At 36.4% G+C, this 16,184-nt stretch overlaps 3 protein-coding genes across 12 annotated transcripts; 1 reads left to right on the top strand and 2 right to left on the bottom strand.

The window, feature by feature from the left end:
• Positions 1–489: 489 nt before the first annotated feature.
• On the bottom strand, positions 490–4,257 carry LOC106387787 (CCR4-NOT transcription complex subunit 11). 4 transcript variants are annotated; one of them, XM_013827705.3, is made up of 12 exons: positions 3,991–4,257; positions 3,649–3,759; positions 3,411–3,497; positions 2,913–2,966; positions 2,611–2,756; positions 2,283–2,433; positions 2,068–2,205; positions 1,555–1,626; positions 1,393–1,466; positions 1,164–1,305; positions 930–1,011; positions 490–769 (listed from the first exon to the last, which is right to left on the bottom strand). In XM_013827705.3, exons 1-12 carry the CDS (start codon positions 4,138–4,140, stop codon positions 672–674), a joined length of 1,305 nt encoding a protein of 434 aa, XP_013683159.2. In that variant the 5' UTR covers positions 4,141–4,257; the 3' UTR covers positions 490–671. The 4 variants fall into 4 exon arrangements, 2 of the variants coding, with proteins under 2 accessions (XP_013683159.2, XP_013683158.2); XM_013827704.3 differs by having other exon boundaries at positions 930–1,014; positions 3,991–4,255; XR_001277745.3 differs by lacking the exon at positions 490–769 and having other exon boundaries at positions 944–1,014; positions 1,164–1,294; positions 3,991–4,255.
• Positions 4,258–4,809: 552 nt separating this feature from the next.
• Positions 4,810–7,630, top strand: LOC106387788 (transcription factor mef2A). Of its 7 annotated transcripts, none has more exons than XM_048743173.1 (9): positions 4,810–4,921; positions 4,988–5,132; positions 5,244–5,696; positions 5,795–5,901; positions 5,987–6,063; positions 6,382–6,448; positions 6,650–6,740; positions 6,834–6,893; positions 6,988–7,630. In XM_048743173.1, the coding sequence occupies exons 2-9, from the start codon at positions 5,085–5,087 to the stop codon at positions 7,492–7,494; spliced, it is 1,410 nt and encodes a 469-aa protein (XP_048599130.1). In that variant the 5' UTR covers positions 4,810–4,921; positions 4,988–5,084; the 3' UTR covers positions 7,495–7,630. The 7 variants fall into 7 exon arrangements, with proteins under 7 accessions (XP_048599130.1, XP_048599135.1, XP_048599132.1 ...); XM_048743178.1 differs by having other exon boundaries at positions 4,812–4,917; positions 5,012–5,132; positions 5,801–5,901; positions 5,996–6,063; XM_048743175.1 differs by having other exon boundaries at positions 4,812–4,917; positions 5,012–5,132; positions 5,801–5,901.
• A 2,197-nt stretch (positions 7,631–9,827) lies between these two features.
• LOC106387789 (dehydration-responsive element-binding protein 2G) lies at positions 9,828–11,017 on the bottom strand. Its single transcript, XM_013827711.3, has one exon. It carries the CDS (start codon positions 10,934–10,936, stop codon positions 10,016–10,018), a length of 921 nt encoding a protein of 306 aa, XP_013683165.1. The 5' UTR covers positions 10,937–11,017; the 3' UTR covers positions 9,828–10,015.
• Between the last annotated feature and the right edge of the window lie 5,167 nt (positions 11,018–16,184).

The raw sequence follows: 16,184 nt of genomic DNA, 5'->3' as shown, positions 1-16,184 counted from the left end.
GTTATAGAAATGAACTACATAATTTATCTCTAAACTCATATTAACTTTTTTGTGTTACATTTTCTTAGAAAGAGTAAAACGCATCATTGTAAGCTCCTTGCAATGAATGGCAGAGATATCTTAAAGAACATAAAATGGTTTTGATCCTGAAGCTTATTTATTTATATTTTTCCGAAATTGTTAACATGCCAAATCTTTGAGACGAAGCATTACATTTGTTTCTTTTAAATGAAGCAAACTGGATGACGACTAAATCATTCTTTAATGATTCCGTTACCTTGAGCATTTGTTATGTTGGAAAACTTAAATACAACTTTATCAAACACAAGGAAGTTTACGTATTGGACACAAGATAAGTCAACATGTTATTTTGTAGCTTGATACAAATGTAACTAGATCTCTGGTTAATCTCCAACCAAGGCCAGAACCAGCACATGGTATCCTTGCTTTAAGCAAGTTCTGGTACGATAAACCAATGAGATACCAATGTGTTGGCAAAAACATAAATTCAGAACATAAAAATATTTTGCTCAAGAAAAAAGAACATAAGAATCTAATAAACGAGAATTGTTTTGGATTTTTTTTTAAAGTTAGCTACAAAATAAAGAAAATTAGAAATATAATGGAAACGAAGATGGTGAGAAGAAGAAGAAAAAGAAAGAGTCCATGAATCATTCCAATGTTTTCAAGAGCCTGAAGAGACCAGCCGCTTCACGAATCCGTGAAAAGTCAATGCAGAAAGCTTGAACTTCTATAAATAGATCCTTCACTGTTTCCATTTACAAAGACAAACAAATAATCAAGATTTATTTCATTTGAAACACATTACCATAATGGTAGACTATATACTGAGTCTTAAATATTTCTCTTGCGAATGTCTGTGCTATTGGCAAAGCAAAGTTAAAAATTTGATGCGAATGGTTACATACCGTCGATGATGTTGTTACGAATTAAACTTTGCAAGAAGACGCAAACAAGTCGAACAAGCCTATTCTGCATGTACTTGTCTTGCTGCTACACATTGAAAGCAATATATTACTATATAAAAGAAACAACCATATACAAGAAAAGTACAAATCGTAAACCAACAAATCCAAGAAGTCAAGTATTTAACACACTCACAGAAGTTAAAGAAAAAACAAATGAATGCTTTGTTTTAATACCTTGGCGTTCTCACAAGACGATATGCAATTAGTGATGTACATGCGAATAAATTCCTTGGGAAGCTCAACTGCAGTTGTGAGCCTGTTCACAACTTCCATCGAGTGCAAGCTCATGTCCATACTTACAAGAGCTGTGAAATAGCTGCAGAAGCATTCTCAGATTCCGATTTTCAAAATAAATACCTTTTCAAAGACTGTAAGTAATGGAACTGATTAGGTGATGACTTACTCAACAATCTCTGGGGAGTTAATCAACTTGGTGAGGATCTCAACTGCTATTTGAGGATTGTGCTCTACTAATTGCTGAGAATAAGAAACAAGGTCACATGATAGAAGAGATCATACGAGAGAAAAATGGGGAAAAAAACCCGCTAGATATTAAATCACCTACCGGCAGCTTCCGTGGAGTTATTCCACAGTGATAGACAAGCTTTGCATCATTTGCCAATGCTGTAGTGATGTCCTGCCAAACAAATGAATAAAAGTTTGTTGTTTTCTTCACTCCGAAGATCCACAATTTCAAAATTTATACAAATATAAGGGCAAGGCCGATCAATTAAATCATCACTGTCACTAGTTTATCTATTGCATGGTTATTTTCCATAAACTCTATTGCAGTCAGTTCCCTCTTAATATCCTACTGGGAGAGTAGATCTTTTAATTCAATGAGAAAAGGTTAAAGTGATACCACGACTTCTCTCTCAGAAATCAGAACTAGAGTATGTCTGCCCTAATATGGCTGTCTTTACAATCTTTAAAACTTTTGCATGTGTAGTAACTGTCCCATTGCTATATTTTATTCTTATTAGCAGTAAAGAAAGTTAAGCAATGATGTTATTCATTAGAGCAGGTCACTATGTGTATGACTCTACGCACATATGAAGTATTAGAGATCAATACACACCTCTTGCTCCGAAGGTGAAAGTGTCACCTTCAAACCCTTAACAAGTAAGTCCCTAACTGTAGCGCCTCTGCTAGTGTCAGCACACATTTTATCGTCCCAAATAAGCTCATGCTTATTATCAGGATCAATCCATAGCAACTGTAAGAAGTTGAACCAGTAATGGTCAGTTGGATAATTTTCTAAACCGGTTAAAAAATGGTTAATCTTAGCCCTACCTCGCTCTGATGAACTGGGTACCTCGGAGGACATGGACGGATCCACCTAGGAGCTAATCCCCCGGTTGTCAGACTACCCAGTATTCCAGTCACGGCCTCATCTCTATCACCACATCCAATTTTGGGATTCCCACCAGGTTGCACGTCAAACCTACAAGATTATTCGTCTTAAAGATCATCCATAAAATCAACTCAAAATTGGCACATGATGATATAGCACGGAAAATTAGGTTGGGCGGAAAAGTGAAAGCTTGTTAGAGATAGATAAGAGTCAAAACAATATAGCAGCTACAAGAAATGGAATCCCATAAACTCATAGGTTACGTACTCTGGAGAGTTAGGATCGCACCCACGAGGAACATCAGGATCGTGCAAGAGCTTTTTGACCGCATAGTCTGCAGCTATGTGACTAGATGGTCCAGAACCAGCTTTGTCGCCATACTCTCGTTGCAGCTCTCCAAGCTCCGGAAAATCCTGACAGCACGTCACAGTACTAAATCACTCACAAGAAAATATCCTCTAAAAGTTCTCCAAGTAGTGTTAGGCATGATAAAGGAACAGTTTCGACGAAGATAAATGAAACAGAGATATAATTAGAACATATGATGTCTATGCGTCAACCGCTCTTACATGAGTTGAAGGATCAAACGATTTGATGTAATCAACAGCTGACAGTTTGAGAATCTGCAAGAGAGCAAACCACCATTACTTTAATCGATCGTGAATATTTTAATTAGCATCCACAGGTCACAGCGATCATAAAATTATACAAATCAGGACCTTAAAATAATATCCAAAACAAAAGAAGGCTAAGAATATGCCTTACTGAAGTAATAATGGATTTGATTTATGAAAAACATAACTGATCCAAGCATACAAGTTTTCACCAAGGAAAACAACAGTCTTATAGAATGCATAATATCCCTGGAAATCATAGTTCTAAACCATATATAAACAACGTTGAGAGATATTTCAACTAAGCATAATAAATATGGACATTGTTGGTCCACAGGACCATTACGAAACAGGAATCATTGAGTACATAACATCCTTCAGAAGAGCACAACTTTTGAGTTTACATTGAATTAGCAAAAAAAAAAAAAAAGCCGGCAAACAGCTATATCGTACCTCTTTAGATTTGTTGTAGCTATTCCATTGTAAGAGGTGGAGAATAAATGCTCTCTCATGCTTTTCCACTTGCTCATTACAAGCAGCCTACAAAAGGCAATAGACATATTTATTCTTTCACATGATGCTACGACGCAAAACATGTTTGCTTAAATATAAAAGGTCAAACAAATCAACAGAGCAGGTAAGGACTCAGGTGCATATATAACATAGTAGACTCGCGATGAAAACTGCTTACATTCATCATATCAGATACGAACGGGTTTACAGATGGTTTCTCGGAAGGGTAACACTGGTACATGATAGCAAACGCAATTATACGATCAGTACTCCGGAGCAACATCAGATCCTGAAAAAAATTGAACCAAAACCACATTTTCGATTAGTACCAATCTGAGAATTTGAAATTACAGTGTATCCAACGAGTGGCACAGTGAAGGAATTTCATATCCAAGCCTGTAGACACATAATTAAAATGAAATCCTAGATTCAAATCAAAAACCCCCAAATCTCGCTACCGTCACACGGGGCCGAGCAACGGGAGGAAGTTCAAAGGAAGAAGAGAGGCGAGAGCACGTGCCTGTAAGAGCAGTGAGAGGGAGTTGCAGGCAGTGAAGCGACGATCGCGTGGGAACTTGGAGTTGAATTCCGCCACGACGTCTTCGATTGGCCGGAGATCGGACTTGAGCAGGGACCACACAGTCGCCGTCTCTTCCATATTCATATTCATTGTTAGATCAATCTCGCGGCGCTTAGAGCCTTAGATTCTCTATTCAATCTGTTTGGATGGATGCTTTTTGATTTCAAAGTTTCTTCCTCTCTCCTCTATATTACTGAGATTTAACCTTTATACTTCTTCTCCACTCCGAAGGTTTGAGTCCTTATAGTTTCATTTTGGTAAATAAGTGGTCAGAGTTTTCAATTTTGTTAATTAATCTAATATCTATTTTGACTATATATGTTCAGAGATTTTTTACCAAACTAATTATCTTTTGACATATATTTTAGGAAGGATTCAAAAAATATAATCTAAGAAAATATTTTCTTAGATTTGGAATTATGAGTTCAAAATTATGGTTTAGAATAGTTAATGATTTAGGAAAACAATAAACAATTAAAAATTTAATTATAATGTTATTAAGATGATAAATTTCATTTAACTATAGGTGGTATGTGGTTGGTTTAGATTGGGGTATATGAAGCCCAAGTGAAACAAGACTATGACCCAAACCAATAGCCCACTGGATGTCCTAGATATAATCCAGAGCAATAGCCGAGTCTTACCATCAATTTCACAAACGGGTCAACATTTCAACCCGCGTAACCGGTTCGTACCGGTTGGTTCACGGTCCAACTAAAGAGAACGAGACAGACAATTTTTTTTTTGTCAAGACAGACAATAATATATTTTATTTTTTAAAAGTCGGAGCATAATTAGGTTTCGTCTTCTTCTTGTTTCACTAGAACTCAGCATAGCTCCACCGCCAACGAAATCCACTATTCAAAGGTAACCAATTTAACTCCCCAAATCATCGTCCGGTTTGATTTCGACCTGATTGTACCTGTTCTTACTTACCCCATCGTCTCGATTGTTTTCACAGCGCAGAGACTTAAGCTTCATTAGTAGACCTAAAACCCTAAACCCTACTAAAGCGAAACCGTTCTCAACGGAGGATGCGACCTCACTACAACCGCCCGCAGCGACCGCAACAACAACAACAGGTCTCTCTCTCTCTCTCTCTCTCTTTCTTTCATTACATCAAAACATAACTTTTACTACAAAAGCTAGGATCTTTGTGTCGATGTCTCTGTACTTGTTTTGTCTCTCCGCAGAACAATGGGTACCCTAATCAACAGCATAATGGGTTTCATCAGAACCCAGGGATGATGATGAATCCACAGATGATGATGATGGGTAATCCAATGATGATGGGTAATCCAATGAACAATATGCAGAACATGCCGCCGCCAATACATCCCCAGTTCTTTAACAATATGCCTCAACAACAACAACAACCGCTTCACCAGTTTGGTTTCCCCAACCCTATCAACCAGCTGCTTCCAAACCTCTTGGGGAGTCTTCAGTTTGCTGCTGCTAATAACAATCTTATGGGTGGTGGTGGTCACTCAATGCCGCCCAATTATTTCCAGCCTTCTGGTTTCACTTCTCAGGCACAGCTTAATTCCTATAATAACCCCCCTCCTCCGTATTCTCCTCCTACACCTCAACAACATCAGAATCACCAATTAGGGCCTCCAGGTTTCTCAGAGACACCACGACCACAGGTGATACTCATTGCTCCTTGTTTTATCCCTGCTCTCACTCTTGAGCGAGTTCTAGTACTTCTTGTTATTTTTTTAGTTTAACTTGAGCTTCCCCGCAGGTGCAGTCTTCTGTAGGAAACGTCAACAACACCAACAATTTCAATTCGAAAGGGAATGATTTTCGAAATAATACAAAACAACAAAATTTCAGAGGCCCTGGTCAAGGGTAAGTTCCTACCACGTTCTCCCGTTTTAACTATTTGTTACCTATAAAAAATCTTGTTTTTATATGTTTTCTGAGTTGATGTTAGTTTCCATAGATCTCAGTCGTATCAAGGAGACAATGCAAAGAAAAAGTTTGGGTTCAACAAGAATCATAAGGGAAAAGGTTAGTCCTTTCCCATCTAATTAACATCTCTGTTTTGGAATGATATATACTTTGTGCGCTTTCAGTATTTCTTGGAAAATGTCAAATGTTACTAGGGCAAAGACTGATGTTAGTTGATAAAGTTAGGATTAAGATAGAAAATTTATTTCACACTTTTATTTATTTCAAGTTAGTAGTGCTCTGTGCAAGCGTTTTTATTTGCCAGTATATCTGTCTTTCCTATCTCAAAATTTACTGAAATTGAGAATGTTGAAGGTGTCTCCTTTAGTTTTTTTTTTTTTTGTATTTGATCTAATCAGTTTCTGACTTTAATTGCAGGGAAGAATAAGAAGATGGCACCTAGGCTCTTTGGATCTGATGCTGGTAACGCTGAAGACGCGAAAAGGTAGTGCTAGGTCCACTTTACTTTATGTTTCATTGAATCTCCTTTTGGCTTCCTGCATCTACGTTCTTAAAGCATTCTGATCCATACAACTGTTACTATTGATTGTAATCAGTTGTGTGATCATTTCAGTTGAAGTTGATGTTAGGTCATGGTTCCAGTTTTTAATATTATTCTTTTGTTTATTTTTTTGTCAATGAGAAGGCCGTACATTCCGAACTATCCTCCAAAAGAAGTTCAGCAATGGCGTCAAGCTCGGCGTAAGAATTTTCCAACGAACCTCAACGTTGAAAAGGTTAAGAGTAGCAATCCCTCTCTGACCGACTTTGATTAGCTGAAACTCACTCTCTTGAGTGAAAATATTGAATGCTAAGTTGTCTATTTGCAGAAAGTAAAGAAAAATGATTCAAACGGCAGCCTTGACGATGAAGCAAAGCTGCGTCGTCAGGTACTTTTTATTTTGGTCTTCCCTCTTTCACTTCTTAGACGCAATATTTTCCCATAGTCTAATCATAATATACGTTTTATTGTTTGCATTGCAGCAACTCCGGGAAGTTTTAGCAAAGCAGCGTGAGTTAGGTGTTGAAGTAGCAGAAGTTCCTTCACATTATTTATCCAATCCAGTTGAAGAAGTTAGTGGAGACAACAGTGGACAGTTCCAAAACAAGGATGGCAAAAAGGGAAGCTTTAGACACAATAAGAGAAAATATGGTGAGAAAAACAAGTTCAATAAAAAACGGAAGTTCCAAGACCAAGATTCATCTCAAGAATCTTCCGTGACGACGAGGAAACCTACATTGCTTGAGAAGCTCCTAAGCGCTGACATAAAGAGAGACAAGATCCAGTTATTACAAGTATTGCGCTTCATGGTAATGAATTCATACTTCAACGAGTCGCCGGAGGACCCTCTGAAGTTTCCTTTGGTTATGGTAGAAGAAACTGGTTGTGAACATGCTGAGGAAGTTTTATCCGATGATGATGTGGATGAGAATGGTGATGATGTGGATGAGAATGGTGATGATGACTCATGTGATGAAGTTTCTGATTGATAAATTCTAAGTTCTAAGTTTGTGCGCTCGAAAACATGGCAGAGTCTTTAAGATTTGCGGTATCAATCCGTGTTTCTTTTTTGAGAATTTCTGTGTAAAACATTATTTAGAGCTAATACAACCATCCATGATTTAGAGCATCAACAACGCGGACGCTTAACCCGGTTGCTTAGGGGGTGGTATTCAATCCAAGAATTTAATAGAATTTGAAAGAATTTATAAATAATAATTTTTGTAGTAGTTTAAAAGATTTGATGAGGATTTAATGCATTTACATAATTCTCATGTTTACTTTTGTTATGGATTTTAAAGGAATGCACTTAAATTTGATAGAATATCAATTTCTCTAAAATGAATTAAAATTTTGAATCTTTATTATATTGAAAAGATAACAAACATTATTTTAGTTATAAAACTGAAAGAAATATAACAGTTACTACTACTACAAAAGTTCACTGATTGTAGCAATTTTATTTCATAAAACAAAATAAAGGTATATTTTAATTGTGCTACACTTTGATGATGAAAAATATTTGTGTTATTTCAATTTTGTCACTTTTTGTTTTCATTACTTAAGAAATGAAAAGAAGCTTGACTAAACATGAAACGTGACTAATACCATCTCGTTCACGTTAAGGTGGTCGTTGAGTTACCCAGGTCCGTTGAATAGCCATCTCGTCAATTATAATACCATACTTGTAAGAAGAATGGAGATGAGGATTACTAACATCACAAAATTTCAGACTTACGATGCCAAATCTCCTCATAAGAGGAAGGAATTGGTTCTTCACATTTTTACATTACATTTTCCATTAAATTCTTTCCAAATAACATTACTACAAAATCTACCAAATATTGAATAACACTAGAATTTAAAAGAATTAGAAAATTAATTACAAATCTTTAAACCAATAACACAAGATTTTGAAAGAATTGATGAAATTCTTAATTGAATAACAGTAGAATTTAATGGAAACTATAATTCTTTCAAATTCCATCAAATTTCTAGATCCAATATCACCACCTTAGTGTTTTTAGGTTAAAAAAAAAAAGAAAATTGTGTAATTAAATAAGAAGCGCTGCTTAATTAAGCTTCACAAGAAGCGCTGCTTATGTAACACGTGTCAAACAATCACCGTTCTTCCTCTCTCTCGACGAAATCGTCCGATGCCGCTCTCTCTTTTCTCGATCACACGTCTCGAAGCCGGAGACCTCCGACGGAGTTGTGTCGCGACCTGCTCGGACCTCGTTTCAGGCTGTCTCTGCTGCCTTCGGACTTCTCCTACCTCTCTCGTCGTCGGATCTTCTTTTCTCGTCACTGCATAAACCATAGCTTTGTGGATTCAATTCGTTATCATGAATCAACAGCGAAGGATGATGCTGCCCCGTTTGTTTCTGTATATAGGCTTCTGATTGATAATCTTATTAAAGCTGAGAGGTTGGAGATGGCTCTTACGCTTCTTGAAGAGGTTGCAAACATTCTGTAGTCTTGTCAAGGGACTTTTCCGGGATAGGAAGATCAGTGAAGCACTTTTGCCTCTGGATTTCGTATCACATATGGTTTGTCCTCTTTCTCTCTTCTTGAATTTGACAAGTGTAGTAATAGTTAATGTTCCTCAAGCTTTTTTACTTCGCAATGATCACATGAATCTTATAATGTTTGTGTATTTTCCTCCTTCATTGTATTGCAGTTTGGTATTTATTTCTGGTATCTCATTGCTGAATTGTCTCAATTTTGTAGGAAACTCAGTGGATAGAAGAAAAGAAAGTATCTGATCGGGCTTAGGCTTATTGATCCATGATTTCTAGTTCTCTGATTTTGATCAGTTAAATGGTGCATCTGATGCTGAGCATCCTACTAAAAACCTGAAATTGCCAAGGTTGGGAGCATTAGATAACGTATTGGGGAGATCACTACGAGCATGTGGGGGCATTGGAACTCAATGAAGTTGATTGACCTCCTTTGAACGCTCTACAGCTGCATCAATGCTTCATATTGTTGCTGGTATTAGGAGCTTTTGCTATTACTGGTCTTGTTCAAGCTCAGGATCAACAAGGTATCCACTTCTTATCTTAATGTTTTGTGTCTTCAAATACTTCTACTCTTTATTTACTTGTATTCTTGTGAATTCTTGTAGAGTGTGCTTGAAATGTTTTGTGTTTCAATGTTTTTTTTTTTTTTAAGAATCCATAAATAAGATACTTGCATTGGAGGACAACAATTTAGAAGTTTCTTAAATGAAGTGCTTAACACCCATTTATCACTAAAAAAATGATTAAAAACCCCATTAGAAGTGCTAGGGTTAATGGTGCTCTTAGTAAAAGATTCATTATGAATCTATTAATTTTCTTTTTACAATATCGTTTTAAGAAACTTTAAAACATGCTCAAACCTATTTATACACATACTACATGCCAGTAGGGAAAAAGTATGTAACAATTATTTAATCCTACGATATCAAACTTAAGAGAGAAATTATAATAAATAAATAATGATAATGACAGAATAAGCAAAACTCTCTCAGAACCAATTCCATGCATGTTGAAACTCATCACAACACCAATTCTTGAAGTCTCCGTTCTTGCCAATCAACAAGCCCAAATCATCAATCTCCAAAAGATTCTCCATCTCCAAATACCCTGTTTCCTCCTCCACCTCCGGCCTATGCAACCCTTCTCCAGCGTCACCTGACTCACCACTAGGAGCCGACACACTCTCCTTATTGTCCGACGAGCCACAAGATGATGACACGTCATATTCAATCTTATTCTCTTGTTGTCCCGCAAGAAACCTAGACCAAACTCCATTTGATGATCCGTAGTCCGAAGGAGTCATCATCAAGTTCTGAGGTTTCAACTTCGTCGAAAACGTCTGGCCGCCACTACCACTCGCAGCATTAACACTTTCTTGATCTTGTGAACTACTTCGTTTGGGTAATAACCAAGAAAGATTTGACCCACTTGAAGATACGTACCGATTAGAATTATGATAATCATCTTCTTGTAGAAAACTAAAACCTCCCGACCACGAACCACGTGCCTCATTTGACGTACCGAGACCCAGCTCCAACCCACGAACCGTGTCGAACTTATATCCCCAAGAACCTGACCCGTGGCCAGAAAAAGACAAGTTCCTATTTACACATTGCTTTTGTTGTTGTTGTTGTGGGTGCAACAAGTTGAGTTTAGCCTCGTGTCCATACAGTTTCTTAGCGGCTTCATCGTACGCCATGGCGGCTTCCACTGAGGTATTGAAAGTGCCGAGCCATAGGCGGGTGCCACGATTAGGCTCACGGATCTCAGCGACCCATTTACCCCAAGTCCGTTGCCTAACTCCACGGAAGGTACACGTAGCGTTCTGTGGACCGCCTTTGCCTTTCATACAACCTTTTCTAGATCGTCCCATGTTTCGCTTCTTGGCCGGAGGTTGCTCTTCTTCCATGGTGGTGTGTTCTTTGAGGGCTGGTTACTAATTTCAAACTAAATTGGTAATGAATGCGGAAACTGAAGCGTACGTTTATATATATATATATTCATGGACACGTCATGAGTATACGTATTCTTACGTGGCATGTGTATGAGTTTCTACGTGTGAGTATATGTATACTAAGGAATCTCGTTTTATTTATTTCACGTCTCTGTCTCTGTGTTACAAGAAAGCGACCCCCGACCACTGTTTTGATTATCACTCACGCGAGTTCTCTCTAGACCATTATGCTTACAAAAGTAAAAATTCGATAATATGACTTAGTACTCCGTAAAATTCGGTTTCCCGTACTTTATTTTACTTCCATTTCCCATACTTTCATATATAAATTTGTAGTATAAGATGAATGATTTCATTTGAATATCTGAGTGATGACAAAACACTATAATTTAACTTAGATTACATTCATATCCGATTCTATCTTTTTCTATTCTGCAACACTTACGATTGTAGGATTTTTGTTCTTACTTAGGTTATAAGTTTCGCCGTTTAAGTTTCAAACAGGTACTTCAATTTTGTTTCAAGATATGTATAACAATAAGAAATAACAAAAATAAATAAGGGAGAGAGTATCTACGTACACGCAAAAATGGAACATGTCATACTTGTATACGACGTGTCAACATGATGGACGTCATGGCAAACGACTTGGAACACATGGCTCAACCATTCTTTAGGTGCTTCGGCTCGAAGTACCTAATTTTCTACCACTACTTATTAAACCTTTTATTCACTTCCTTCTATTTCCCTTGCTGAACAAAGCAAAACATCAATTTCTTAGTATTTTAACAGTTCTTGAAATAGTTGATTTCTGCCTAGATTTACTTTACATGCTGACCAGGAGAAGACATTTATTCTATTTTCGCTTACATAGGGGTCGTAAAATGATCAATACACGTTGAGTTACAGTTTAATTTATGATTAAGATTTTTAAATATGACCTAATTTTGCAGAAAAATCTATTAATTTATATTGTATATTAAAAAAATATTGGGAATTTAGCTATTTGTTCTTTTTTTTGGTAAAAATGTAAAAATATTATCACCAATTTTCAGATTTTTGACAGAAATACAAAGACAACAAGAAGCGGATGAAAGAAAATAAAACTAAACAATGACTCGATCTAGTGTAAGCAAGACCGACACAACATGACATAAGCCGGAAACAGAGGCCTCAACTAAACCGCACAGCTGCTTACCGCAAAAAGAAAGGCTACAGTTAAACCGAGACACAGAATCCAGTAATTTTGGCCTCCCCGATGATCTGTTCTTAATGATCTGGCCCGACCAAGAACAGCTCGCAGAAGACGGCATTCGCATCCACCATCCGGAAACCAGCCACCCCCACTGGTCAAGCACTAGCTCCAACAAACCGAGCATTTATTCGTGATAAAAAAAGATTACAAGACACAGCCCAAAATCAATTGCAAACTGATCCTGAACCCAACGTTTACTAAACCGTCACGGCCACTAAAGCAATAGCTCGTAAACGGCCTTTCACCGTAGATACAGCACGACTCCACCGGAGCCTTGATGGTCACATCCTTGTAATCAAGCAAGAAAGCGGAACCTGGCAAAAGCCACCTCACCGGCTTCAGACAGAACATCAAAAAAAGCAAAGAAGATAGACCCCTACCGACCCGAGAGGATCGGAGCCAAAGCTGCGCAGAATCCACTCCACACGCGCCGCCAACCGGGAGAGAGTGAGACGTTGACCAGACTACCCCACCATCCCACCAGACATGCGCACCCGTCGAGAACCGAAGGATGTTGCTTCAACCTCCAGACGCTCTGAACCCCACTGGTCAAGGAGCCGCAAGAGACGACGGAGAAGATGTCATAAGCCGCAGAGTCACCGGAAAACTCCACGGAGGAAGCCGGAGAAGACGAGGGCAGAGAGGACAGATCCATCCACAATGAAGCCCATAACCGCAAGATCTGGAAGATCCACCTCTGAAGCTGATCCACGCATCTTCGCCACTGACAAGCTGACCGGAAAGAAGAGAAAATCACTGGTTTAAGCAGACAAGCTCCTAAACGCCGACTCCACTGCAAACACCCGGCCTATAAACCTCACCCTCCTTCCAGATCTATAGCCTCCACCGACTTCAAGGACCACCACCAGCGGATCTGAACAACGCAAAGAGGACCAGAACTTAGACATATCGGCTTACAGAACCGGAGAAACAGAGGAGCAAACAGGAAAAGGAGATAAGGGAGAGAGAGGCTCCGCCTACCGGCGAGGCGCACGGCGGCAGAGGAGACGCGTTTAGGTTTAGGAGAGGGTTAGGGAGATGCGAGAGGTAGAGAGAGGTTTTTGTAGCTATTTGCTCTTGCAATCATGAAGTCTTTTATAGTTTCTTTTTAACTTAGGAAGTTAAACATGCAGCCTTATGTTTGTAGTTGGTGTTAGTGTTAAAGACGATCAGAATATAAACTACGCATTGAATCGGTTGAGTTACCAACTTCGGTAACAAAATTGTAGAGAAAAATGTGTTCACTCGGGTAAATCCGTCATTATGTTAATTATGACTTCATTGTAAATATAAATCTCGTTGTCTACTTACTACAAATCTGTCAATGGCTCTTAAGATGCATGAGAAAGAACTAGTAGTACTAAAGTCTAGTAATATGATGAGTAACGGAGAAAAAATGAATACTTTATAAGATAGTTAGCTGCAATGAAAGTTTTTAAGGGAAAGTCTTTAAAAATAAATAATTAAATAATCAGTGAATTTTATCAAAAAGTAAAGATTCAATCCTTAAAATTTTTAAATAATAATTATTTTTTAATGGATTTTTGTACTATTTGCGAGTTTTCACGATATGTGACGATCCGTGATTGATTGATATATTTTTTTTTAAATCTGAAAAAAGTTAAAAAATTAAAAAATTAAAATACATTTTTTTAAAAAAAAATTTTTGGATAATACCATTGCTGCTGCTCTTAGAGTCTATGATGGGTGTCACTCTTTCATCGTTGATAGTGCGACACTTGCTTTCCTCTATTCCCCTACTTCTTGGAACTGATAAACTAACATGCAAATGGAAATTCGGAAATAATTCTATATTTAATTTTTAAAAAAAATTGTTAAGATATGGAACGAACATGGATTGGTTTGAATTCATGATATTTCTCGAATATCCTGCATGGAAAATAAGAAGATATCGTAACATATAATAGTTTGACAAAAGACATGAAGCTTATAAAACTAGCCAGTACACTATATTAAATTGTGATTTGTGAATGTACTCTGCTTTAATTGTATAAACAAAATCAGTTTTAACGTGGAAAATCGAAACTAAATTAATCATTTTAAGAAGTTGATAAAATACGTAATATGGATTTTTAGGTAGTTGAATAAAAACTATTATTTAGGATTTTGAAAGAAACATCAAAACTGCTACAATCATTTCTCGATTAGTGAATAAATATCTTGTGTGAAATTCGAGATCAGTTCAATCTAATTAAAAATGAGAAAAGAATGTTAGTAACGACTAAATGTCTTTTTTTTTTCTTGATCCGCTTAGTTGCAGAATCAAGCCATAGCATGTGAATCTTTCGATATCCTAGTGAATTTAGAAGTCTATATATATGTATTGTTTGGGCTCCAAATGAGTTCATTGCTTTGCTTAGTGTTTGTTTGTTTGTTTTGGTCCCAGTGATTGTTTTTGGCCCAACGTTTGGTACTTCTGGAAGTCCATTGTCCTTGTAATCAATCAGGCGAGGTGGTCATTATATTACTTGATTACACAACCATTTATTTGAAGTTAAAATAGAAAATTCATAATTTGTAGTATATTTCAGTCTAGTTGAAGTTATATCTAAAAAGTACATATATTCTAGAAAATACTTATTTACATGCACATTAAACCTAATTTAGTATTGTTGAAGTTCAACGTAAGAAAAATATTACAGAATCTGGTGACGGAGTTGGAAGGTTCCTACTCATTACATAGTGCTTTATGAACCGGAAGCATCTAAAGTTGTGGTTTGAGCAGAGCCCGAAAGACAGACATTATAATAACTTATTTTGTTCATGTTGACCATCGGATGAATATTTATATTGCCTTATTTTAATCTTATCTAATCCAACAACCTTTCTCTTTGTAATTTATATCCAATATTTGCTATGGACGATGGATCATTAACCCAAAATATTATATCAACTTGCTTCTGATACATATACATTTTTAACTGAGCTGGGATTAAACTCGAACGGATATATATATATATATATATATATATATATATATATTGACCCAGCTGAGCTATCTATAAATGTTAATATAAAAACCATAATTTAAATTAGTGTTTGAAATTGAGCTTTGATTGTATTTTTCTTATATATATTGAAAAAAAAATTATAATGGTTATTAGAAAATAGTTTAGTAAAAATCAATTTTGAATATATGTACATTTTTGAATAAATTTTTGATATAAATTAATTTTAAATTATTATTTTGATTTGAACTATGTATATCAAGTAACATAAGCCCATAACTTTTTAAAATAATATACTGGAATTTTAAATTTTTTTAATAAGATAAATTTATTTTTTAATATACTGCTATTTATGTTTTCAAATAATATTATATATATTTATTTTTGCTATTTATATTGTTAGATAAAAGTTTAAAGTTCTTCTACTTTAATAAGATAGATATATTTTAGCCGATCGAATTAAATACTGTTAAGTTGCACAAAACCAAAAGGGAATATAAGTTTTAGCAAAATGACAAATTCTGATTGTTTACCACTTTGAATTGGTATGCTAATAATTCATCTGTTTAAATTGGTTCGGACATCGCATTCAGAGTGTGTAGTTTATAGGCATATACACAAAATAATAACATTTAGTAAACTTAGGTGCATATGTCCGCAATCAAAGATGCCACGTGGGATAAACAATCAAATTTAGATGATGGAACTACAAAACCTGAATCGACTGAGAGACCCCAAGGAAAGATATTAAACTGATGATTAGATTATTATTATAATCATGTCACTAAGTTGATCTGCCTCGTGCATATCCACTAGAACTTTAATTACTAGATCTTTGTAACAGAAGCAATGTCATAAAAGGGAAGAAAGGAGAAAAAAGAAAGAGTGACAGATGAAAACATTGAAGGAGTGTCATAAAAGGGAAGAAAGGTTTAGTTAGTTGGGTAGGTCTCTCTATTGTATTTATAGTTCTCCCTTG

This window comes from Brassica napus, chromosome A10, assembly GCF_020379485.1.
Source record: "Brassica napus cultivar Da-Ae chromosome A10, Da-Ae, whole genome shotgun sequence".
In the NCBI taxonomy this organism is placed as follows: Eukaryota; Viridiplantae; Streptophyta; class Magnoliopsida; order Brassicales; family Brassicaceae; genus Brassica; species Brassica napus.
Note: the sequence above shows the minus strand (reverse complement) of the source record. Positions and strands in the feature narration are given on the sequence as shown.